At 35.8% G+C, this 27,266-nt stretch overlaps 2 protein-coding genes across 2 annotated transcripts in view; one reads left to right on the top strand and one right to left on the bottom strand.

Moving 5' to 3' along the window:
• Nucleotides 1–505: 505 nt before the first annotated feature.
• Nucleotides 506–6,978, top strand: LOC145780176 (uncharacterized). Its single transcript, XM_082591884.1, has 6 exons — nt 506–649; nt 1,365–1,512; nt 2,761–2,972; nt 3,845–3,995; nt 5,489–5,632; nt 6,611–6,978. Exons 1-6 carry the CDS (start codon nt 506–508, stop codon nt 6,976–6,978), a joined length of 1,167 nt encoding a protein of 388 aa, XP_082448010.1.
• Nucleotides 6,979–12,469: 5,491 nt separating this feature from the next.
• Nucleotides 12,470–27,266, bottom strand: part of LOC145780175 (uncharacterized) — a 28,097-nt gene continuing 13,300 nt past the window's right edge. The window contains exons 5-9 of the mRNA XM_082591883.1: nt 27,026–27,126; nt 24,679–25,032; nt 24,428–24,572; nt 23,081–23,895; nt 12,470–13,458 (exon numbers count right to left, since the gene is read on the bottom strand). Of these exons, the coding sequence (XP_082448009.1) occupies nt 23,286–23,895; nt 24,428–24,572; nt 24,679–25,032; nt 27,026–27,126 (1,210 nt within the window). The 3' untranslated portion in view covers nt 12,470–13,458; nt 23,081–23,285. The remainder of the gene's footprint in view (nt 13,459–23,080; nt 23,896–24,427; nt 24,573–24,678; nt 25,033–27,025; nt 27,127–27,266) is intronic.

Genomic DNA, 27,266 nt, shown 5'->3' with positions numbered 1-27,266 from the left:
AAGATCAACTGAAGCCAGAATACTCAATTTAGATACATTTTGTATAGGAGAACGTTAAAATTACGTTGAAATTAATGGCGGAACTTGAAAGTTGCGTTTGTAAAGATTGGATTAGAAATAATTTCTCAGCAAAATTTTCTAATAAACTTGGCTCCTGAGGATCGTGAGGTGGCTGCAAACATAACTTAATTTAAGTTATTTTAATACGATAGGCCATAGAGTAGACTTTTTCTCTCTTGTGGCAAACAAATGCAATTGGATGCGAACTGGAAAAACTGGAAAATAAACAGTTGTTGGTAGCCTATATGTATTTCTAGACTTTTGTATGAATTAAAACTTTTTAAATTGTCACAATTTGACAAACAAGATTTTCAAATGAATAGACAACATTTGTAACTGAAAGAAATGATCAAAGGTGCTAAATACAGAGTGGCCCAAGTAAAATTTAAATTTGTTCCCTTTCAGAAATTAAAAAATAATAACAGAAGCTAGTTGTCTGATAGACATGGACTATTCTTCGTACCTTGGTGTGAGTTCGAATTATGACACAACCGCGTGCATGGTTGCTGCCGCCGCCTCTAACAATGATGGGCACCAACCTTACCCGTCAGCACCATACTCTGATTTTAACTCATGCGCTCACGCTCAGGTAAAGTTGCAGTGGATGTTGCTGTGACTGAAGGCAAGAATATACTGTAACCTAAAGTTTTGCATTAAAACGAGCGCATTTGTTTTTAAACTACTGATCTGTGTTCATCACTTTTTTCTAGAATATGATTTATCTAGAATCTACGATACTTCACTCTAACAAGTGAATTTCAATTTAATTAAAGGGTAGTCTTCTTAACTATTTTCTTTTGTGTCAGTGCAAAAATTATGGCAACTTTGATTTATCCAAGCAGCTTGTTTTACCTTTGAGTAGGCCTAGTTGGTTTAATTTAAGCTTTATTAACTATTTCAAATAGCCATCATTCAAAATTTTTGTTCAAAAATTTAAATCACAAAAAACATTTAATCACTCTCCAAACAAACAAATGCACTCATCATTTAAATAAAAAATCATATTTTTATTTTAAAACGGCCTTTTCAAGTTTGTAAGACAAATTAAGATATGCTGTTTTTAATGCTTCATAAAAAAAATCATTTGAAATTTCTTACTAAATCGCTACGCAGTATTTTATTTGGAATAATAAGCTAATCTTCTGGGACTTGGTAATATTTCTTCAAAGTTTTCTTTCTAAAATGATGACGAATTGATTTTAAAATTTGAAGAGACAAAAACTTTTATTCGAATATTTCTTAAAAGCCATTAATTTATTTTAAACGATTTTTTAAAATTTCTCCAAATTGTTTTTATTCTATAGCAATCAACGCAAGCTGCTTTTCCCTCGGCGTATGCTTCCACAGTCCCGATACGCAACGCAGCCTTCGGTGGTTCCCAATCTTCAATGCCAGCCGCCGCGGCAGCTTATGGATTGAACGGGCTCAGAGAGTCTTCTGCTTACCCTGCAGGTTGTTAGGCATAATTAAGTTTTGTTTTTGCTAGGACATATACTCAACTGAAATAAATATTTGCTGAAAGTGCTACATAGATTCTATGCAGACAGTTTGTAGCCCACTATTGATTCTGTGATTTGTGGCACGTCATGACTATGAAAAATAATAATACAAAGAATTTTCGTATTTAATGTGTTGAATATTTGAAAAATCATTTTTAAATGCCATTTCTATAATAACTGCAATATATCTTATGACGCAATCAATATCGGGAAAAGAAATCTTTTAAAAATAAAAACATTTATTCCAAAGCTCTCAAACAGCTGCTGCTTATCATAAATCCTCGTTCATTCTTTCCCGAAAAAAGGAGTATATGACTCCAAATAAAGCTTGAGATGTCAAATTTAATCCCAGAACAATGATATATGAGATTCGAAGTCTTCCCTTCGTACAAGATTTCGAATGCGATAAAAACAAAAAGGAATTTTAAACAATCCCATTGTTTGCGTGGCTTAAAGGTGCTCAAACTCATGATAACGTTAAACGGCATCTGTTTTGAAAAACTTGTTTATTTATTTAGTCAAAACTTACTAAAATCGGCGTTGTAGTATATAATAGTTACACGAAATAGGAAACTGTTAATGGTGTTGCAGAATATTTAGGAAAGTCCTTTTAAGCTGCAAGCATGCCTAAAATAAAAAAAAACCTTAAGCATTAACTAAGTTAACAGATAAAGTTTAGAAATGCAATAACGCAGCGTAGACCACCATAAAATTATTTTCAAGGCTCGCTTCTATGATCTAACCAACAAAATGTAATAGGCTAACGTTGCCAGCATTCGAAGCGAAAAACAATTTTATTTCACTCGTTTCTTTCACCAAATACATTTATACAATACAAAAATTTTAACTGGCTTTAAAATATACAGAAAAGTGCGTGAACATTTTCTCAACTTTGTTTCTCGGCATCAGCTTCGTGGCTGTGCAGTGTGAGTATTTTCTCGACGCTCGAAAGGTGGTGGTTCGACACTGCTCTTGAGCATTCGGCTGAGTCTCGGCGAGACACTCCATGAGATGCTAAATAAAGGGAGAAGCTAACTCAATGACCATATGTCTCTTCACTGCTTTTTGTTGTCTGTTGTCTTGCATCTGTAAGGCTATTGTACTGCATGTTGTCGTAATGGGTAACGTAAAATAAAACATGATTGGCCTATTTTTATCACTATTGTTGTTGGGTTTTAACACTTCATGCAATTTTGAATAGTACCTTGCAAGTTCTTTCCTGACTCCAACCACCAACATCATGCGGGATACGGAGGTCTGCACGAACGCAGAAAGCAACGACGGATTCGAACAACATTTACAAGCTCGCAACTGAAAGAACTTGAAAAGGTTTTTGCTGAAACTCATTATCCAGATATTTACAAACGAGAAGAACTCGCTCTAAAGATTGACTTGACAGAAGCAAGAGTTCAGGTAACGCTACAGTTTCATATTGACTGATTTACCTACGTTCAGTTATTGTTCAAATTCTACAATTTTTGTAAAAAGATGATTTTTTTGAACCATGCACAAATAAAAGCTAACAACCACAGGGCATTTAACATAATATAATAACATGAAAATAAATCAAAACTTACGTTTTCGGCCAATTTTGCGTCATTTAAGTGTTTGTTTCCTTGCGTAATTAAGTGTCATGCGATTTTGCCTTTCCCCTGCCTTGCTGTTCCATTCTTATGCGTTTCTTTGTTTTCGATTCTTGTGTATGTAGATAAGTTTTGTAATTTCAATTTATGCAGAACACTAGTCAATTGGTTACTTGAAAGGGGCTAACATGAGTATGGCCGAAAACATTTGTAATTTTTAGTTTACTTTCATGTTATTATATTATGTTAAATGGCGTGTGGTTGTTAGGTTTTATTTGTCTATGTTCAAATTCTGTTTCAAAACAATTGCGATAAAAGACGAAGCCTGGTTTTAAACCAGTGTCGTTGTCACTTTGTTTCAGTTTTCATTTTTCTTTTATTTGGGTTTGTTTATAAAGACATGTTTTTTTCCGTCGTCAAGCAAAATGTAGGCCTAATGAAAAATAAGTTGACACACTTTTGTTAGGAGCATGGGCCAGATTGCGATAGGCTACTGTGGATGCTTACGTTTCATACTGCTTGGTAACATTTAAAGTTACAACCTTTTTTCACAAGCAAAAAATTCTCAAGACATGTTTTAGAGAATATATAGCATCAATGCTTTTTACTGCTGGAATTCATTGGCCTACCACAAAAAAAAATTCTATCTTCCATGCCAAAATATTTCACTAAAAAAGTCAAAACAATTTGCTTGTCTTGTAGGTCTGGTTTCAAAACCGGCGAGCAAAATGGCGCAAAATGGAGCGAGCCAAGCAGCAGCCCCATACCATGCAGCATTCCCCGGATAGCTCGCCGTCTAGTCCTGGGGTGATTCTTGCCAACACGGATTGCGCCAGCCCGATGGAAGACATGAGTAAGTAACTTATTATATTTCAAACATTAACTATAAAAGTTGCCGGTTCAGCTTAATTTATTTGTTTTTGTTGGTGAAAAAAAAAAAATTACCCAATTACAACAAACGCAAAAGGCAAATAGTTTTGAAAACAAAGACGGCAGCGAAAAGTCAGCTGCCACGCAAACATTGAAATAAATAAGACAAAAATTAAGCATGCATGATAATTAAAACACAAATAATAACTACCAACGGTAAAATAACTAAACATGGACATGACGTAAATACGGCTCGTTTTAAAAGCTTAACTTTTTAAAAATACTGTATAGTATGTTTTCCACTTACAGAGCTTTTCGTTTGTTAGCACAAAATAGCTTCTCTCTTTGACAAATCGTTTGGTGGAATCCTAAAAGTTTTTTGTTGATCACCAAGATAAATTATTTTTTAACAAAAAAGTAAAGTTTTTATCTGAGAAAATACAAAAGAAAAGCAGGGTAAGAAAATATTATTACAGTAATGCTACGCTGTATTGACGTTTTGCATGCCGAAACAACACTCATTTTCAGAGTGCTAAATTTGAAAGATTTAAAGTAGGCCTGCATGTGTTGACAAAAAATATATGTAGCAAAAATGTAAAATGAAGAGTATGCATATTAACGTTTGTTAATTATGTACGTACATCTAAAAATATAAGGATTTACGATTGTGTAAAAACATAAAAACAACCATATTTCTAAGAGCAGACACTTATAACTACTGTACATTAAACTTTCTATTTATAAACTGACATTGTTTTGTGGCTGTCTTAACAAATTCAATGGGTAAACTAGTTGTTTGCTAAATTTTCAATCAGTTTTTTATCGATCCATTGCTCTTCCCGTTTTTGCGTTCCAATAGAATTAATTGATATCATTGAATAATAATCATTTGACAATCCTTTTTTGCTCAAGATTGGCTACCTAAAACCAATAAAAATTCTCAACTTTGAAATCAAGCTTTCTTATTGTAAAGCTATCACATACCAACTGCTAAGTGCTATATTATTTCAAGGCATATAAAGAAATTACTTTCTGGGTGTAGTATTCGGGGACGATATAAGATGGGCGACAAAACACAAATTCAATTGGATTAAGCCAACAACGGCACGATCAAGCAATGGTTGTTCAATTTCCGATATGTGCACTTGAGATTTGCACTTGAAGAACAGCTCTCCATTTAGCAGCATCTAAGGGGTAGATTAATATCCAGGACAACAACATATTAGCCACATACAGAAAAATTACTTTGTCAATGTCAGTGCCGGGATTCCTGCGTAACAGGGCGAAAACCCTTCAAGCCGAATGAGTGGCTTCTTTTAATTTTTTACCCTCACATCTGATATTAAAACGGTTTTGTTATAAGTCACGCGCTTAAGTTTATGAGTCTTTTTAGAAGTTAACACACATATGGTAGCATATTGTGCGAACAGACGTAAATTCATCGAAATATTTATGAATTTGTTTTGTTTTTGTCAGATTCATCTGTCCCGTCAAATACCACCGTCACAATGGCAGACGACAGCTCTGGCTCTCTGTCTGGAAGAGATGAAATGGCTAGCGTGAAAACTTCGCTGTTAGGTAGCGCTAAAGAGCTAGTTTTAAAAGCTATGAACAGCAACTGTTTGACTGTTTTAATTACTTATGTACTTACTTATTAAAAGTGCTATAGAATTGTACATCAGACAACCTTTTGAATAAGTGTAGCTAACAAATTACCCACCTTAAAAGGCGTTTTGATTTCAAAACCAACAAGGTTTTGTTTTCTGTGGAGCTTCTGAATCAGCAAGAACTGAATGCCTTGCTTTCCTTTTTATTAAACCGCACCAAAATCGGTTGACGTTTTAATATAAAGTATACATAACTTGACTGATCGTGTTCTTTCTATAAACGTGATTTATTAACCTGCATGATTGTTTCATGTGACTGGTGCCAGTGGGCCTAAGAATGATAGATAACTTGTTCAATGAGAATGAAAATTTTTGTTACAACAATCACAATTTATTTTAGAACTATTTTTCTTTTAAGTTTAATGTTTTCAACAATTGACAAAAGTAGCTTGTTTACAACGTATCCCAACAAAAATGAATCACATTCTGATGCAAAGAGTCTAGTTCGTTTCACTGCTTTTATAATGAATACCATTGTTTTTTGCAAGAGAGGAAACAAGGGAATTCCGTGAGATCCAATTCTCACAGTGGATCGCCAATGCTTCCCAATGACCGCCCACCGCAGTCACAACCACAACATCATGTTCCCTCAAATGCAGTCTCGGGTGGAATTTTTCGAAACAAACAGCATCAGCCAATGACGAGCAATCAATCACACATTGCCTCAGGTCAATACAACAACAGCAGTCAGCAACTACTACCAAGTAGGTTGTGAAGTGAAAGCTAATACAGTCTACTCTTTTAAATTGAAAAAGATTTCGATTACTATTTTGAAACAGGACAGACGCAAGTTCTATTTTTGACTTTCATCTGTTTTTGTCTTGTCTTGAACGCATTAAAAATAACAAAAAGGAAATGTATAGGCCTACACTTCTGGTTTATTGTGCAAACCATAGACTGTCGCCAGCCATTTACAATTCGTTTCTGACAGGTCAAAGTCGTTCTTCTAACGCTGTTCCTTCATCTGTGTCATGGTTGCTATCCGGCGGAGGAAACAACGTTGCAAGTCCGCTTAATGCAACTCCGTTTGCGGATGTTTTATCCGTGTTGACTCGCAACACTCCCGGATGTACGACCATGGCTGCTGCTGCTGTGTTGATGACATCATCTTCTGCTACTCCATCCTCAACAACATCTTCTTATCAAAATACTAGCGCTAGCATGAACTCCATGGCTGCTCCAGGAGCTGTCGGATTTTCTAACCCGTTCGCAAATGGTCTTTCCATCCAGCAAAAGGGAAAAAGTGTAAACGGAAACAATTTTTTCCTTGATAACGCCACTTCGATCAGCAAAATTTAACGGTTAAATTTTCATATTTAAACTTCTACTGCTAAATTTTTTAATTGTGTATAATTTCAGTTCAGTTTAAGTCTTCCATTAAGTTATTACTACTAAAATTGAAATCAAGTTGGATAAATTTGATTGTTAAATTACTATCACGCCTTGCTTTTTTTACAAATAACTTTCCAGTTTGATGTTTTTTTAGATCTCAAAAATCAGACATAAGCTATCTGTGAATAAATATGTGCTTTTATTCCATACGATTTTTTTTTATTTTCCACAAACACAAAGCCTAAAAACTATGAATAGAAAATGAATAGGCCACGTGACGTTTATGCGATTTCTTTGGCCAGGCTGTAACAGGCAACAATAAATTTGAACAGCTATGACTGGTTATCGAAACATCACAGTTATTGAACAAACCATCATTTTTTAAGTCTTGTAAACTTCATTTTATGCCTTCTGCTCTACATAACATTTGAAAAAGTTCATTTTTGTGGAGGAAATAATTTTGACTCAGTTTTGTGATTTGCTTCCTCAAATTTATCTCGACAGAACATTGATTTTTCCTCATTTGCAATGTTGTGCTTGAACAACTGTGGTTATGTACTGTATTATCTTAAATTTTCCAAAAATGTATTTTTCTGTAAGCGTTTGTTACTTTGGTCGTGTAGCCAATGATAACACTGGTCTACACGATTTTTGCTCTGTGAACTTTGAAAACTGATTTAGAGTAATTTTGGGGTGCTGAATCCGAATATGACCTCAGATTTATGCTATCACGTCAGGTTTGTGAGATATGATAACAGCATATTGTTACTTTTGTCAAAAGTGGAAGATTTGACGTTGCGTTTATTGCAAATACACATTGTGCAAGATCCAGAAATCCAGGCCATGTGGTGCATAAGTAGCTGAAATACACCTACCAATTATAATTTTGATACCAATTTGTTTTCTAAGCAACATTATTAACAAGGCAGTAATAACAAGCTAAAAGGGAGGCTATAAGTGTAACTGACCCCCTCCCCCCGTCAATGTTTTGCATGAAACCACAAAGATTTAAGCAAGCCTATGGCAATGCTTGTTCAGTAACCATGTTTAGGCTGTTTTGGCCTGTCTAACACTAACCTTTCGTTACAGCACTGCATATGTTGGTGGTAAACGCAACGCCAAATCTTCCACTTTTGACGAAAGTAGCAATTTGTTGTTATCATATTTCACAAACCTGTCGTGATAGGATAAATCTGAGGTCAGATTCGGATTCAGCACCCCAAAATTACTCTGAATCAGTCTTCAAAGTTCATGGAGCAAAAAAAAATTCTTTTTTTGTAGATCAGTGTAATTTACTGTGCTATTTGGTCAAATACTACGGTACTCACACTTGGTGAACTGCGCAGTCTCGTGCTGCCACTTTACAATAAACTGTAAATTGTATCTATGTAGTTTCAATGCAGTCAATCATTTGAAAACGTGGCATCTATTGTTGTTGAGTTTTTAAGACTAAGATGAGCATTCACCTTTAACTGGGATTGTTGTACTTGCATAAAACTCAGTCAGGACAGTCGAAGCCAACAATTGTGACGTAAACAGAGACGTTGAAAAAAGGCTTGTGCAACGCTGTGACCACCCGTTTAATTTCTATCTAAGACGTCATATCAGACAGCTTATAAGAGTAGTAAGCCTTTCTCCACTTGTCTTTGTGCGTCGCTAGACAGGTGGAGTCTCATATCCCTTACCATACTTACTTTGAGGCGCCGCTCACCATTTATGTTTACATGAATAGAATTTATATTGATGATATACAGACCTGAAAGTGCAAGAAACGAATCACGTCAAAGATGTGGCAACATGGGAAGTAATTGTTGCTATCTTGACTTTAATTTTTTTTGCAATTTTATGAATTGAGGTACTAAAATACATGCAATATTATACCTTGCCGCAATGAGTTTATGTAAGAGCTAATATCATCATCATAACGTTTTTTTATTTTATTTCCGTCCATCAAATAATTAAAAAAAAAAATCACATGCCATAACATAGCAGGGTTCTGAAAAAACGTAGAAGCGACAAAAAGTAAACGTTAAAGCGTGCTCGAGAGAGAAATGACTTACTAAATATAAAAATTTTGGCACGGTTGCAACACCTTGAGAAATTTAAAACTGAAGCAATACAGTAATATAAATCTGTAAGTATAATACTGCTTAACAAAAGCTAATTTGTTGCATTGGCTGAAAAGGATGTGCATTTTCTTAGATTTGGAGCATTTTCTGCAGACCATCACCAGTTAGGCTTCTACAGCTTCAACTTGTTTCATCACTCATATTTTAATGCTTAGTTATTATTATAGTTATATCTCATTGTATTTTCCATTACATTCACAGACCAACAATTAACGCATCACCAAAACATTAATTATTGTTTTAATTGGAAATTGAAGACAATCATGTTCTGAGCGTCATTTTTAAGAAGAAACGACTCTTAATGAATCATATAAATAATGTTCATGTAAAATTACTAATGAAACTGCTCAATTGGCGTTTATTTAAGATATTTTCCAAAACACAAAAACCTCTTCTCCGAGAAAAGTCATCAAAAACTTTATTAACACTGCAAGTTAGAAATAAACTAATATAAAAGAAAAGGTTAGCCTACTTTGGTTTGCTAATATTTTGGATCCTCACAAGTGTAGGTCTACGTATGCACAATAGAGCCTACGTAGTTGACAGAATTTTTGTCCATAAATTTTTGTCCATTTTTGTCCATAAATAAAGTCCGTAACTTATCTTTTGTGACGAAGGAAATATTTTCATAAAGTCAATTACGAAGTAAAATATGACTTTAAAATGAAATACTGATCATACCTTATCGATTGGGAGTGCCTGAACTGTTCGATAAATATTAATTAATTGTTATTGTGGTGCGATGAAGCGGTTGACAATAGTCAATCTCAATGTCGAGCAGCAGGAAATAAGTTTTCGCTCGTTTTAATTTAGGTACATTTTAGATACCGCACATTTCAATTACCAGAAAATTGTAATTCGGATTTGTTTTGCAAAAAAAGAAAGGAAGTTGTTTGCCTGGGGCAAGCTTTGTTGTCTCATTCCCTTGCTAGAGAAACATTGAATAAAATAAACAAGTTTTTGACAAATCGTGATTGATGTTTTTCAATGTTGTCGTCCAACTAGAACTATTATCCCAATAGCCGTCTCCAACAAGACCTAAAATTTTAGCACAGTAAACGAACGTTCGATTTTCTGATTTGTCAGAAATGTTGCAAGTTTAAAGAAAACTAAAATTCTTTTGTATTTTTGTTATTTTCAAATTAATTTTATGAAAAAACTGTGGGCTATTTTTCAATTTCGCTTCAATTCCTAAAGTTTTTTAGTCAGAAAGCTTTTCATTTGAATAGACACAGGGTATAGACTTGTGTAAACAACAGCAAATTCAAGAAGTATTTTTGGGGCCACCACAATTTCTTGAAAACTAAGAAATATGCAATATCCTTGCAAAGAAGATACGCCTAATGGGGAATGGGGAAAGTGACCCACAAGAAGTTTTGACTATCCTGTCTTGTTTTGTAACAAAAATTGTGTATTTTCGATTATGAGAAGTAGCCTAGTTTACCAAGTGTTCTTTCCTACATTTGCTGGGCTGGTACTACCTGTAGAGTAATATGTTATAGAAGCTTTTGCTGGGTGAAAAATCGCAGTCAGACGTAACTTTAATTGTCATTTCAAATCCGCTACAAGGAGCAAGGTTGTGATGTTGGCGTTTGTATATATAGGCCAACTCAGCAAACTAAGCATGCTCCCAATTTCCTTATTTTAATCAAACAAAATTACTATTGCTTATGCTGGTCATTTACTCATTTCTTTTGTGCGTTTTTTAAGTGTTTGCTTTACGTGTTGGTATTTACACCTCATCATTGTGATCTGCTTCTCTCCAAGTTGTTTGGCTTTTATTATTCTTGTGCCAATTGTTGAGTTTCTACTGTTTGTAGCTGGTGCACTGTGACATTGAACTTCTAATTGTCGATGTCTGCTTCTTTTTACTAGATTACTACAGATGAAATCATTATCAGGCTATTTCTGATGAGGACATAACTATGTGGTGAAAACGTTTGAAAGTTAGTTGCTTTTTTATTTATGTTATAATTTATAACCGTCTATTTTTTTGCCTGACTCTAACAAGATGTCAAAAGTTGACGCCAACAAGGTTTCAAAGTTAGCTCTCTATCAAAGCACCAGATAAAATTAGGCTACTCTTGTTTTAAAATAAGATTTACTAAAAATAATCATATAGGCTAATATTTTTTTGGCAGTAGTGATTTTTCCTATCATCTTGGTTAAGTTAACTTTATTGAAGCAGCCCATCACATACTTTTTGTTAATAAAAAAAAAAGACTTTAGTTTTGAAATGACGTATTGAAGAAAACTCCAAAGAAAACTTGTTACTTTTTACATAAACTGATTTAACCTTGTAGCGGAATTCTTATAAAAGGCCATGTGATTTTCTCTCTTCGGGGCCTTGGTCTTTCCGTCTATCGTGTTCATCCGACTGGCAATAGCGCTACCTGGAAAATAATTATCTTTCAAAGCAACAACTGATCTTGTCATTAAGACTGTCACTTCTATCACGATGATTTGTACTTGAATAATAATCAGCCATCAAACATGAACTCATAGTCCATTATATAAAACTTTACGATGCTACACTGGATGATCGCATTCTTCCGATACCTTCATCAGCACTGTTAGCAAATTCCACCCTTACTTTTCATCAAGCTTTTTTTTATTGGTTTAATTCTCTTGAAACCTGTTCCTGAAATGTCTGTGACTTGATGAGATGTATACAATTTTGTACAATCTTTGCAGACTGTTAAAGAAGATTTTCTGATGAAAGCAACCTTTGTTGAATGCAACCCAGTGTCTCTGTATTCCACCCAAACTATCGTAAAAATGGGTTTATCGCCATTTTTGTAAAAAAAAAAAAAAAAAAAACTTGAAGAAATGGCGCCATTGAATTTGATAACCAAAAGCTTAAGTTTGTTGGTAAAAAAACACTTATTTCTTAAAAACATCGTCCGCAGAAAGGATTACAGAACAGAGCGACCACTACCAAGAAACTGTGTCGATTTCGCCTAAACAAAGTTTTTTTTTTATAAATTTTCACATCACCTTGATGCCCGATGGAGACCGCATTCTGCATAATGGTTTATCAGCTTGTTAATTTTACATTGAATGAAATTGCTTTTTAGTTAAATGGCCATAATCTCAAATGAGTGAAAACTACGAAAGAGTGTTTCTACAAAATGGGAAGAAAGACAAAGATTATATCTTTATTTGGCTTTCAACGTTTCCTTTCTACTTAAAGCTATTTTAAGTTGAATCCACAAGCTACAAGAAATACCTCAATAAAACAACCGCAGTAATCTTGCAACAGTTATCTTACTACCAAGCTAATAAAGGAACATGGAAATTAAAACAAACTGTCTCATAGTTACGCAGTGTATTGGGAAAGTAGCGCTCACAATGGAAGTCAAGGATTATATACCCCAGCCAGTAAACGACCCCATTTTACTGTCGTCTTAACGTTGCTAGACGTTAAAACAATGTAAAATAGCAACCTTTGTCGGTTGATTCGTACGTACAAATTGATTTGCATCAAGTGACTCAAGTAGGCCTACTGCAGGCTGAATGTTAAGTGAACAAAATCATGTCACACATTGACAATCGGGTAAACATTCAATTGTCCTTTTTTGGGGAGGAAGCCACTGAAGCTACCGCATAGATACGGTGCCACGACTGCGAACTCCATCAGGACATATACCAGTGGAGCGCAGCTGCCATGGAATATATCTTCTTGAAGTTTCAAAATGACATGAAATGAACATTATGATAACAGTTTCATGCAGAGAAGTAGTTCCTAGGTGCGGATAAAAACACCCACATCCAAATAATGCAAATGTATGTGGAATAAATATTGGAAAGCAAAATATGATACAAGCTGTAGCAGCAGGCAATGAATAATGCCACAAAGTAAAGCTAGCAAAGCAAGAACTTTTTCATGATGCGACCGCTTAGCAATGAAAAGAATAAAAATATATATAAAGATTATAATAAAAAACAGAACACTTCATTTCGTAGTACGTGTAAGTGATAGAACTTCGTTTATAGTTGGCTATGCAAGGCACGTAAAAAAAGCAAAACAAACTTTTAAGAACTATGCAATCAAAAAACAAAAATTTGCTTTGAACTGTTAAGCAACAACACAAATTCGCTTTACGGTGTATCTTTGGAACTTATTCCGCTGTATATATTGCAATATTATAACATTGAGCATAACGCCTTGATATAAATTTGTCATAAAAAACAACAAAAAACAGTGCTGACAATTGCATTTCTTCTCATTAAATCCACCAAGCAGCAAGTGTTGGAATAACGACGAAATCATTGGCCACAAAATGGCGGCAAAGCAAACTTCCAAATCGCTTTCGATCTGTAAAAATAAGTTTTCAAATTGAATGCACAAGATACCAACTATGTAATGATAGAATTAAACATGGTTACGTCAGAAAATTTACGACGTATACAGACGTTAAATCAATGCGAACAGACCAGATTTTACTAGCTTGGATAACACTCGAACACTTTCACGTTACAATTAAAAGCCTAAGTATTCAACAACGAATGAAACTAAACAGAAAGAAAGTGAATGTATCTGGCGCGAAAACAAACTGTTCTTTGTAAATTTGGAAGTTCTTACTGACAAAACGAAGTAACATAGTTTAAACGGACAAATCTTTTGAAATATATTTGACCCTGAAGCGACAAAACGTTAAACAGTTTTTAGTGTATCAAGACTACTTTTTATATAGTAGACTTGCTGACATCATTTTGTTTGCTTTTTTACTTCTGAATGTGAAATATTTTTTGCAATGCTGTGTGAGCACCACCTCGCCTCCCCAAAAATCTTCTATTGGTCGCTTATTTTTTTAGTGATAGCTCCTAAAATATTTTTGCGATGATGTTTGGTTTTGCCAAGCATAAATGAAAAAAATCAGTCTCAAAATTGCAATTGCATCACTGTTAAAAACAAATAAGATACAAATGATGCGTTGTTTGTCTTTAAAAGAAATTAAGACACAGGAATGGATGCAAAATAGCCTACTTCGAATAAACAAGTTCGCTTTCAATAAGTCGGCGTTGTAGATTTTATGTTCGGTTGCAAGCAGTTCCGTTGAGAGTATATTTCGAGCCCGGTACTAATGAGATCCTTGGACCCCAAATCAGGACATTTATAAGAAAAACGCATTATCCAAAGAATATGCTGCGGTTTTTTCATGTTTTTGAGCCCCTTGAAAAATGTTTCGTGCACCTAAAATTACTCCGGTCCCGGGTCCAATAGCACCCCTTGTCCAGTTTTTCGTTTCAAATAGTCAAAAAACATTAGACAGACTAACATGAGTGGGCCTCTAAACAGCCGTGGTCTTCCCTGGCCGGGAAATGCCGAGAGCGGCTGGCAGAGCCCTGACTTTTATTTAATTCAGCAAGTGGATAAATTGTAAGTTCAGTTACACTTTAAAAAGAATTAACCAAAGCGGATTTGTTTTTCCTAATTTACATTTAATCTGCTTGCATCACATCTCCAGATTCCAAAGATGTTGTAGTTCATCGTCTTCGTGTGACACGAAAATCGTGTGAGCCTCTAGGACTGAGCGTTGAGGATCTATCCTTTTACCATCCTAGATTTGAGATGTTTCCGGACTAAACTGGAAGGCTACTAGAGAGCAGCCAGTCTTTTGTTTCACCATCCAAGACACACAGACCTTCTACTCCATTAGGTGGCTTGAAGATGGTGCAATCATTGATGATGTGGTCTGCGGTTTGTTCCTCAGCACCACATTCACAAGTAGAGAAAGAAGCCATTCCTCATTGGTGCATGGTTGAGCGGAAAAGCCCGTGCTGGCCTGACTCTACTACATATTGTATAGTTGACTAAATTCACCACAAGTTTGTTTTTCTAACAAGAAGTTTTCGCCAGTTAGCCAGAAATCTATTTATAGTATAATGTCTCAACATTAGACGCGTTGATGACGGTAATTTCATCGTAAACCGAAAAAATCTTTGTTGAGTTACATATTAAATGATAGTTTACAAAAAGAAAAAACGAGTTGCAAATAGGCTACACCACAAAAATATATTTTGGTTACGTTATAGCCAATTGTTACTTTATGCAAATTAACATAGGCTCTTTTTGATATTTTTTTTATATTTTAACCAACTTAACTGCACGAAACAGTTTCTTTTATTTATGAGTTTTTGAAACGATTACTAGCGCCCTTGAATAATTCGAAGTTAAACGTTTTGACACGTGTAGTGTGTTCACAAGTTTTCTTCGTGTTTTTATTTCTAATTTCCGTGTGGGGAATTTTTTTAGGTTGAGATGATATCTCCCTTTTTCTTCGATCTGTTAACATTTTGAAAACAAAAGTTTAAATCTTCCGATGCCCACCGACGTCAAACCACCCTAAATCTATCCTCGTGACATACTCAAACGTCACGATGTGATATTTAAGGAAAAAATATCACACTTGAAGCGAGAGTTTTTGTCAGATTTTGGCATTCCATTGCACAGTATTCGTTAGCAGCTTCCGCCCTTCAAACGCAGCGGTATTGCGATACCGCTTTGTGACGTCATAACACATGTTTTCTTCAGGAATGAGACGTTTCCTGTGTATCAAAGTCAAGTTTGTGGATTGGTTCAAGGGTCGGTTTGTCATGTTTGCTGACGTAGGTACCGAGTTAAAAAAGAAGCTTGTTTGTTTAAATTTAAAAACACCCGTTAAAAGTGTTTTTAAATATAGTTCAAAATCAACCGCAAGCAGCGAACTTGTTGACAAACAATTCAATTAACAAATAAACAATGATCACCCACGTTGGCACTTGTTGCCGCTTGCTGTTTATGCTTCTTTTAAAACCGCATTTTTCCACCTATGAACGTCGAAAAGACGCAAAAAGTTTCCTCTCTTGCAAATTCCTGCACCTGGGTTGCTAAGAGCAAGCAAATGCATCATCAAGGCAGGGGCCACAGTTGAAAATACAGATTCTAAACTGTCCTTTCATTGAACATCAAATTTACGCGTTTGGTTGTGGCCTCGTTTTAAAAAGTATAATTTGAATGCCGGTTTGTTAATAAAACGAGCGACGAAAGATCCGACTGTGAACATGGGAATAAAGGTACGATGGAGAGTTTTTTTTGTTTCTGTTGAAATCGACAAAAATTTCAACGGCAGGAACTCGACCAGCGGGAAACCGAATCGTGACGTTGCGGTCGGTGATCCGCAACATGAACAAATCTGTAATCTAGCGGCACCAACACTTGCAAGAAACACAATCTCACGACGTCAAACCAACATCAAAAGTGATATAGACTGGAGAGATAAGTTTTTCAGGTGCCCGGATATGCAAAGACGATCAAACTTATCGTTCATAAGCTGCATCATCCTGATCAAGCTCATTTATTGCTTGCCAAATTGAACCAGGCGATTTCTAACCACCAAAGTTTGATACAGTCTTGAGCGACAAGGTACAACAACCGTTCATGAAAACAAAGAAGAACATACAAAACACAGTAAATGAAACACTGTACGGTATGTCAATTCAGAAAGTTTAATTTGAAAAACGCGGACGTAGTTCTTTTTTGAAATGAAGCTCATGGTATTGTCTTTTCAACTGGAGAAGTCAAATGACAGTTTTCTAGCAATAGTTGCATTTTTGGAAATTTGTTTTCATCGAGCTACTGACAAAAGACACGAGAGAAAGATGTTGCTGTCGGCTTCGCACATCGGTTGTTGAATTTGCTAGCCAGAAAATAATTCAATGTTCGACTGTATCACCCATTACACTCAGGCAATAGTTGATTATGCAATTATAACGCAACAATGAATTTAACTTTTCCCGCGTGGTTTGTCCGCGAGAAAATACCTTCCACCAATTTTTTTTTTAATGCAAGTTGAATTACAACTTGTGTATATGATTTTTGTGCGTCTGCGGGCCAAAAATAACACATTGTGCAACAACACACGCGGGCCATACAAAATCGTACCGCGGGCTTGACTGTGGACACCCCTGATTTAGTTTGACCACTTGATTTGATAGAAAAGATTGAAAAGAACTTTATTTAAGTCCAAAAAAGTTGACCTGGTATGGGCTCATGCTCGCAAAACTATTCATCAAATATAATAGCGTTGCAGAAACAAGATTTTGTTTGTGTAATGATAGCAAATCAAAACAATGTAGCCTACATTGTTAAACCACCGAGAAACAAGTACGAAATGGGTTGATGGGAGTAGGCTGCAAAACAAGATAACAGCAGATTTGTTCCGAGAAAGCGTTTGTTCCCTTGAAATGCTTCACAAGTTCTCAGCAGGGGTTTTGTTATTTCTTGTTAGCTGGTCTTTGTTAACATACACTTTCAACACTGAACACGTATCCACAAAAACTTATCAAAACAATTGTTGTAAAACTCTTGATTCTCTTTTCTGATTGCGGCCCTTTAGTTGAATTCTGATCGTCAAACATAGAAACAACGTTAAAGCCATAAAATTCCAAACTAGGAGTAATATAATTTTTCTGGGAAGTGGTAAATTTTGGAACAAATTCTTGACTTGGCTTTCTCGCAAGATGCAGATAGGTTTCCTAGAAAGGGGGGTTTTGCTGCACTTATTGCTAGCTGTGGCTTGGGGTAACACCAGTGTGTCTACCGCACCAGACAAGTTATGAGGTTTTATGTAGCCGACAATCGTTCCGTTGTTCAAACCTATTGCCACATTGAGCTCATTCAAGTTTTATGAAAATACTTTAAATAGTTCATACTTAAGTTAGGGGCTGTTTTAATATCTCTGATGTTTATTCGACGCGATTTTCTTGTGTGCTGTTACACCGTATTGATATAACGCTAATTATGACGTTAAATTCAACAATAATATTGTCAACTTATAAAACGCAATGCGTCGCTCTTCCCCTCGACCAGGGCATTACAAGGTATTTGACTAATCACAATTTTGCAATTCTATAATGCAAATAGTGTTTCTACTTTTGCATCACAGTATGCGTTTTTTTACAATAGCTCTTGATTTGTAGTTTTGCATAGCAGCTAGATGACACCAAAGCGTCAGATTTTGGTGATTCACTGCGGCACCAATCCCGCCCAGCAAATCAGTTCTTCATCACATTGATTCAACGTCTGCAAACGTTAAATCAAGGCATAATAGGACTGATTTTCTAGCTATGGACTTGTTGCATGCAAAACGAGCAGATATTCAAATTGAAAATCATAACCCATCTGATATTTTGCAAACAAAAACAGCCAAGATGCAAATGGCGCCGCGAGTTTAGTAGTTTTTGACAATGATGCTACACAACCACTAAATGCACGCAAAACGATACAATTATGACAAAAAGAAATACTTGGCTAATCTGCAGACTTAATATCAAAACAATTTTGAATGTGAATCAATCAAACGCAAACGTACGAGTAGACTTCACATTCAATTGTTGATGTGTCTAACATTACTTATCTTCAGTTTATTTTTCCAAAAAAACTAGTTTTAAAACTTACTTAGATAATTAAATGTAGATATGTTGATTTTAATGCATAAATTGTTCACAATTTCTCAAGCACCATCTTTGCTTTGTCAACGTTAAATGTAAATTCAAAATCTAATAAAAAAAAATCTCATGCCGCACTTTAGCGCATGAAAATCCGGTCTTCCAATGTTATTGGGCTGTGGTTTCGCTTATCAAATGATAAAATATTTAGCACAAAATCAATTTATAGGCAGAAAACCCCCAATGTTCAGTCGTGACCCTTGCGAGTTCACTTATAAATAAACTTTGTTCTGCTAAATCACTTAATTTATGTCAAATATCAAACTTTGCAAGCGCTTGACAGAGTTTAAAAATAAACAACTGCTAGGCACTGCAACAGTAAACCCAAACAAAAAAGATTAAATCCGTGTCGGCAATTCTTTCGGATTAGGCCAATGTCATCCATCAGTATGTAGACCCACCGTAAGATGCGATTATAAACAAGAAGTTTAACAAAGCTGACAATAAACAAAGTAAGAATAAGTTTTGACGGTCCAGGATGATGTTACGGATTGCATCACATTTATTAGTCTATTTTTGTGACGTGTTGGAAAGAAAGTTAAAAGAAATGCCGCCATTAAAATGCTGTTTGGTAAAATTGACAGTTGAAGCATGTCGTCAGAGTTTTTAAATCACAAAACCTCTTCATACCAAGATAGAAATCATATATTGTATGCATTGTAGAATCATGACCACACTGTAATAGAATGCAAATTGGCATTGCAAACTTGTGAGGTAGTTTGTTGTCTTTTTGCTAAAAATTTGACGCACAAACATGGCGTGTATTGTTTACTGTCATTTTTCGCCACTCTAGTTTCTGACGAAACATATAGTCTTTGACAACAACAGTGATTGATCGTTTTATGAAAAGTTGGACACCGAAATGAAAGGATCACAAAAAGTGAAAGTGAATGCAGCTCCTCCGTAAATGCGAGTGCCCAAGAAACGCTTTGGAAATTTAGAAAAAAATTATGAGCTAATTGCAAGCTGATTGCTTGATATTGTTTCAAAAATCAATTCGCATAAAACAAGATCCACTTATAGATGAAACGTCATCATCAAACATCGACTAATGTTAAATCGGTAAAAATAGGAGCAATGAAAAAGCAAGACATCAAGACGATGTAGAAAGCTTCATAACGATCGAAACACAGCCACTAATGTGATCTTTGATTTAAGTCTAACTTGAGGTGGTGGGAAATATTTTGAATTGCTCACACTAAGATGCAGGTGTCCGGTGAAGAAAACAGGGCATGGAACTGAGTCTAATCGTCTTAAGCGCAGGGCTTAAGTAGGACTGCAAGGATCTACCGCTGTAGATGTACCAAGTAAAGGTTTTAAAACTCCTGTATGCTTAGCTGTAACAAGTCATAAGCAAAAACAATAAGAAATTAAAATCAATCTTTACGTATCACCGTTGCGAGGAGACCCACTTTTAGCCATTTATCACTTTTTCCAGCGACGCATTAGCTTGTGGTGATCTGTGCTTTTGTTTACGAAAGTCGTTGGCTGACAACCAGGTTTTAAATATCATCTTTACATGGGGAGCAAGATGCAACAGGCAAAGCATATTTAAGACTTTCGGAAGGGCGTTGGTTTATTTGAAGTCACACAAAGTGCACTAAAACAAACGAAGGAGATGTGTGCTTAGGGTTTGTGACTTTTTCAGTGTCTTATCGATGTCGTTCGGAAATTAAACTCACAGCATAGTTACAAAACGTACCTCTGACGCAACAAAAGAACGTCCACTATTGGTTTTGATGATGTTTTGTTTGCGTGACTATCAAACCGTTGTCCAAAAGTTAAACATTTCGTCTTTAAGACAAAGAAATGGGGTAGGTCGTTGGCCGCTGCGATTCTTTACAAGAATTAAACTTTCAACGAGCATTATACGATCCTTTATGATGAGATGTGTCACTGAATGAAAATGTTAATAACCTTTGCCAAGTAAAGTCGCTGGGAAACCGTATTTGATTGAAATTCATACAATTATCTCCAAAAAAACATCCCTTAAGTAAGCCGATTAAAGCCAGAAATCAAACTTCATACACGGCGATTAAGTCTCTCGTGTTGCTGTGGTTTACTTTAAAATGTCCTTTGATGTGCATCAATAAACATAAAGAGATTTCAGTCCAGTTTTGATGTAGCTGTAGGGCGCACAAATATTTAGAAATTTCAATTACAAGAAAAACAATTGTTTTAAAAAATCAATCATACTACCGTTCTGGAAACTTATAGCGGCTTCAAATTAAGAAACATCTCCGAAATCGCTAATGCCTTGCTTCTAATACGTGGTGAAGCAATCTCTCGTATCAACTTGCGCAGGAACTGTGAGTTTTCATAGCATCAGGCTATTTTGCAAACCAACATTTGGGCAAACACCAAATCTCATGTTTGTCAGTATGTCACATTGTTAAAGTAAAAAAATTCTTAACCGCTGTGAACATTTGGTGTTTGAACAATTTCTTGACACCATTGATTTCGATGCAACGCTATAACCTACTACCCAAATAATTAATTGGTAATTGTAAAAAAGACAAATTAAAAGCAGGCTACCAACAGTTTTTATTTTGATGGTTAAAAATACTTTTCCAGACAGTTCATTGTTGCCTTTAAACTTTTTGCGTAGCAAATGTTTTGTTTTTACTCCAATCTTTACACCTTTTCTTGTTTTTTGTTCCTTGCTCAAAACACAAGAATTTTTGCTACGAAAAAAAAGCGCAGCCTGCCACTTATCATGAAATGTTAAGTTTATGCGCTGAACCCCAAGAAAAAAGCTTAATTTTAATTGTTTTTCTTTTCGCATGGTTAAGGAGAGGAAATGATGCACAGACGCCCATCATACCAATCACCAACAACGCAGTAACAGTTCGTAGGGAGAGATTGTTTGAGAAGGATTTTTCACAGGTCAAAACTTTATAGTCCAGTCTTTGCACCCATCTTTAAAACAGTCTGCAAATGACAACTTCATCGATTTAACCGAAATGATTTAACAATAAGCTACGAAAAAATATTTGTCCCACTGCCCTTGATACAATAGAAAAGTAATACAACTTTTGAAAGTTTGAAAGGTACCCTATTAGTGCCAACTATCCGAGTAGCTCTCAACCAACAGAAGATGTTTTGCTACTATAGGTACTTAAACAAAACAATTTACGACATTATTTGCCATCTCACTGTCCATCATGATTCATGAATCACTGATCTACCAGCCTTTCAAAACGTCATGTGGAAAAAGTACGCCTGTGCAAAACACCCCAAACAATGCAACCAAAACAATAGTGTTTGAGTATAGACAAAGGCATTAGCACTCGGAAAAAAATTTAATTAAACTGTTTTAGCTAAAACAGTCACACAGCCTAGCGAAAGGGTAGTACTACATCAACTCTTGGTACAGGATATTTAGGGTGGCCTTGTTCGCATGATCTTCTTGTTTATGATCATTCATAAACGTTAGTCATTGCTTTCTGGAAGAGCAAAGAGTCATAAAAACCAGCCAAGCAAAATGAACTTCGATACAATTTTTGGCTTTGACGACCAAACCGCTTTCACAAAATAAAATAATATGATTTTACTTTTCTGTTACCTTCCTATGTTTTAATAGTATGATGCCATTGTGTTCTGTTTAGATTTTGAGGGTAAACTTCCTTTATCAATTTTAAGCCTATACAAAAAAAAGGAGAAAGTGTTGTAGTTTACAAGAATGAGATCATGAAAGGCGAAATAGGAAATTTAAAAAACAACAAAATTTTTAATAGAATAATGTTGTAGACTTGTTTTGTTTTTATTTTATCAAAGCATAAAGCAAATGAGCGAGATTACCTTGCCAACACTTGCATCTCAATTCTATTTTCAAGTTGTAGATACATTTCACTATTCAAAGGCACTTAATCGCCGATATGGATTAACCAGGTCTAAAAATCCGTAATTCGCTTCAGGTCCGCTAAAGGCGTCAGCACAAGAATGAATAACAACCACCACGAGCGGAGGAATATTGTCGCTCAGAAGGTTCCTTTCCGCGAAAGAAGGCAATACGTAACCACTGTTTTTGGTATAGTTTGGCGTCATGGCGGTGCATTGTACTTTCATGACGACAATTAAAGTAGTTTTCGCATAACACAACATGATTAAATTTTCTTATATCATTCAGGTATAAAGCAACATGTCACGAATTTTTGTTGCGGTTTTGCGCTGAGTGTTCATTAAAAGTTTCGTTTCGCTAATTCGAAATCTTTGCAATTGCACCTTCACCCAGGCGTCATCTTAACCGAATTACACCTTAGCACAACGTAAGTAGATGTTGAATCAATGTACAAAGAACGGGTTTTGCTAAATCGAAATATTTTGAGTATCGCACGTCGCAATACAGTTGTCAGTCACCAACTCACTATGAGCATTCCTTAAATTATAGGATATAGCATGGGTAGCAAATATCTTACTTGGTAATTGTAAAAGGTTAATGTACAAACCTGAAAACAATTTGTTGATTTCAGTTGACATGGCAGTTTTCGATCTTGTGGAGCAAAGTAGCCGTCTTCAAACTGGCACTTGTTGATAATGACGCATTAGACAGTCGTATAAAAAAACACCTCAAAAACATCTAATCAAAGAGTTGTTTTGCTGCATTTTCCGAGATTTGTTGTGAAAGTTTTAGTTTGGAAGTGATTCGTTGTTTTAAGGGCTAATTAAAGCGGCTCGCGCTTTAACGGAATACGTTCCTGGATTGTTGGCGTTTTGCCCAGCACTGCGGGCCATGGTAGTGCCAAGATCTGAATGGTGAAACATTGGAGGCAAAGTGTGGAACGGATACTGAAACATAGTCGGATGCACGGCTGACATTCCAGGAAACGTATGAAAGGGAGGAGTCAGGGGAGCAAACGCTGATGGACTTTTTTCCTTTTCTTTATCTTTCCCGTACGAATAGTCGGAGAGAATGTCCATTTTTGGATAAAATCGAACATCGCGAAATACTGGAAATCTATTCGAAAAAGACACTGAAGAATTTGTTTCCACATTGGCTTTTCTATTGACAGGAGAACTTCTGCCAACAGTGCCGGCAGTCGTTGCTGCAGATTCTCGATTGATTTGGTCGAGGACGGTGTACAAGCTGCTTGATTTGTTTTTTCGTTTGTCATGCCTTACAGCTTTGTGTTGGCCAAGATTGTCTTTTCGTTTGGCCGCGTAACTGCACTGGTCGCATTTGAAAGGCCGCTCACCAGTGTGTATACGAATGTGTTCTACCAACTTGCTCAAGTTTTTCCCAAGATAATTGCACTTTTCGCACCTGAAAAAAAAGAAATGTATTTCATATGCTTCAATCCAAAAGGTTTGTTTGATTGTTTTCACAGCATTGTTTGACAAGGAACAGTGTTCCGAAAAAAAGATACAGGTTGTGTAGGCCAGGGGTCGGCAATCTACGGCACGCATGCCACACTTGGTAAGTAAAGTAATATATATAGGCACGCAGCTGCATCTTAATCAAGTTTTGGTTATTAAAACAAAATTTTACAAAGTGTTCCGTTGATTTACAACGCGGCTATGTCGTTTATTTAATTCTTACTAAGCCTACTTTGTGGCAATTAAAGTACCGTATTTATTCGAGTAGGCTATAGGTCTACAAGTCGCACAAACTTGCACCAAATGTTTTCTCTAAAGCTTGGGGTGCGATTCATACGCGAGGTATCTGACAATTGCATCATGATTGTCGACCCCTTATTTAGGCTATGAATTCATCTTGATTTTTTGTCAAAACTGTGAATGCTGACAAAGAAAAATTAAGCTTTACTTTGAGGTGAGATGTAGGAGGTCGCTCTTACTTGTAAAAGCCGTCTTGTTTGTGGGTGGATGATACGTGCGATTGAAGCTCTGCGCTGGACAAAGAGTTAAAGGAGCAAAGTCGGCAGCTTAGCCCCTTTGCTGGAGCGCGACCCTCGTCAACATTTTTGTCATCGCAAGGCGAGCCTGAAAAGAACATTGTCACAATTAGGAAAAGACAGTGAATAAGTCAAATCTGTTAAAATAAACTTGTAAAATTTATATCACTATGCCTACAAGCATAGGTACATACCTTTGGAAGAGACGGAAGATTTTGAGACAACTTCCTTAACGTTTTTAGATTTGTCTGACGTCGAATCGCGAAATTTATTCTGAAGTTTCGCATTGAATCGAGGAGACAATGGTTCGTTTTGCATTGTAGCTAGATTTGTGTCAAAGTCTTTTGGAACAATTGTGGTTTCGCTGACTTTTCGATTTGGGGAGAAATCTTCAATCAGGGTGGATCTAAAACTCTTATTACACGACTTTCCGCTTTTAATTGGTGGAGCCGAGGTAGTGTCGTTAAAAGAATGTGCTGACGATGGTTGAGAAGATGAAGAAATCACTGCATTAACATCATCGGCTGGAGAGGTCTGCGCTACAAAGCCTGTGGCGAAAAAACAATTAAAAGATTATGAAATAACTTTATGCCTTGTAAGCCTTCGCATCCTACCAGTTTCTACATAACATTTCATCTTACAGTGCAAAAAAAACTTGTGTTAAAGCGCTTACAAGACTCCGTGAATAAATTCTTACCCTGAAGCGAAAATTAATACTTTGGCCGAATGTGATTAAAGGACCTCCGCTAAATGTTACTCTCAAATCTTAACCTTTAGTTTTGATTTTCATTTATTTGCAAGATAAAATGACGTCTTAAGTTCCAACTGTGCAGGTGCAAACAAACAAGATGCAAAATTTTCACTCCTGATATGCCCTAGCGTCATTAAATGTACCGAGAACCCTCAGTGTGTTGTCGAATACTTCACAGTATGAGACTCGTCAAAAACAATTGTGTAATTAAATGTTTAAGAGACATATAACCCAGCAATGCAAATTACAAGGTAGGCGCACATTCTTTTGTGGTGTCCGACCCGGAGCCTGGTAGATGCGGTCAATTGGCAAGTGCCTCCTACCTTGTCTTTGTTTGTCTGCTTGGCGTTTAGGTTATTCCTATGCGCATTGCTTATGTACGCTGATTGCTTGTTTCAAGAATCCTGATTGGATAGGTGGCAATCAACCCGTGTTTTCTTTAAAGCGTTTTGTTGCTCTTAAGCAAGCAGACGACGTCTCAAAACGTGCAGCGAATATTCAGCACAGCACAAATTTAAAAGAATGCGGGTGAAAAAATAGTGGAAAGTTTTATGACAGGAACAAAAAATATCACAAGCCAAACAAATTGTAGGCTATACAATTCTCGCCACGACAAAATTGAATATCAGGTGAAACAAAGCATAGTTTTATCATGGAATGATAACAAAAATATTTTTAAAATGGTAATTAATTGATTGAAATGTTCGTAACCTTGAAACTACACTAAAATGGTCAGAAAAGCAGTTGCTGCCTCTACTCTTTCAAAACGCAAAATTATCACAAATGAACATTTTCAAAACTGAAGTATTAGGGAGGAACTGAATCACTGTACGTCGGCAAATATTTTCTGTCACTTACAAGATGTTGAGACTGTAAAACGAAATCTCACTAATATGATTGTTTAAAACTTGAGCACTTGTACAACATCAAAATAATTATACCATTTTCATTCTCTTTTACAGTAAAACGGACATATTTCGAAATTTTAAAATATTATTGTTTCGAATAGCCATACTCAATATAAATTAAAAAATATATATTACAGCCAAAGTTGAAATCAAATTTCTGACGGTCATTTTAGCATTCAATCAACAGACCGTAGATCCTGACTACCAATGTATCAAGTGTTTTTGATGTGAGGTATCCTCGTTTAAATTTAAAGGTCAAAGGCTTTTTCAATTCACCTTGTTGGCATCAGCTTAAGTCATTTCATAAAGGAGCAAAAGTATTAGTTACATACGACGCGAATAATCTTATCCTCTGGCAAAAGCACGCTCTGTCTGCCTTTATGATACTTTAATTAATACTAGTAGAATAACTGATTTTCAAAGCTTTTCTGAATGACAAACATCGTGATATTCTAAATTTCAAAAGTCGATGTGGAAGTCTTATATCTCTACAAAAGTTTATAATGTTGAATTGAAAAAAGTGACAGTACAGTCTTTAATAAAGTAAAGTTCGTATTATGTCATTAGGCTAAAAATATATTTGATTGAAATGTGACCCCATTTACACAGTAGGCTACACAAAAATTAACAAAAAATAGCCTCCCCTGTGTATCTTGTAACATAAAATAATTTTGATTGATATTCAACGCGTTGTCTGCACTGGCGTTTAATTGCTTGCAAAAATTGTAGCTGAATGGTAGTTGTTGCAATGCCCACACATGGCCCACATAAGAGATACAAGTCAACACAAGAAAAATATGACCAACCCATGTTAAGGTTAACGGGCTACATATCAAACTTATGAACACACTTCCAACTGCAAAATTAACGACAAATACCAACCTGATGATGCCACAAGATCAGAGTTTTTTTCGTTACAAGTTTGATCAGCAGCAGCAGCTGCTGCGAACCCAGCCAAAGTAGCCGAAGCCCCTGATCCAAACCTAACAATATACAATTTGGTAAGTTTTAGACGTGAACATTCAACCGCACATCATGTAGATTATCTAAATTAATGTAGGCCACTTTAGAAACATAAATGCACTGACTTTTATAATCATGAAGAACTGTTGATATATATGTT

This window comes from Aplidium turbinatum, chromosome 11 (genome assembly GCF_918807975.1).
Source record: "Aplidium turbinatum chromosome 11, kaAplTurb1.1, whole genome shotgun sequence".
Classification (NCBI taxonomy): Eukaryota; Metazoa; Chordata; class Ascidiacea; order Aplousobranchia; family Polyclinidae; genus Aplidium; species Aplidium turbinatum.
This window is presented reverse-complemented; position numbering and strand designations above follow the sequence as displayed.

What these genes read in the sequence shown, in the direction of transcription:
- LOC145780176 (XM_082591884.1), top strand. Translation starts at nt 506, where the DNA reads ATGGACTATTCTTCGTACCTTGGTGTGAGTTCGAATTATGACACAACC. An exon ending in ACTCATGCGCTCACGCTCAG is followed by an intron (nt 650 to 1,364) that starts GTAAAGTTGCAG and finishes TTTATTCTATAG; the next exon opens with CAATCAACGCAAGCTGCTTT. An exon ending in TGACAGAAGCAAGAGTTCAG is followed by an intron (nt 2,973 to 3,844) that starts GTAACGCTACAG and finishes CTTGTCTTGTAG; the next exon opens with GTCTGGTTTCAAAACCGGCG.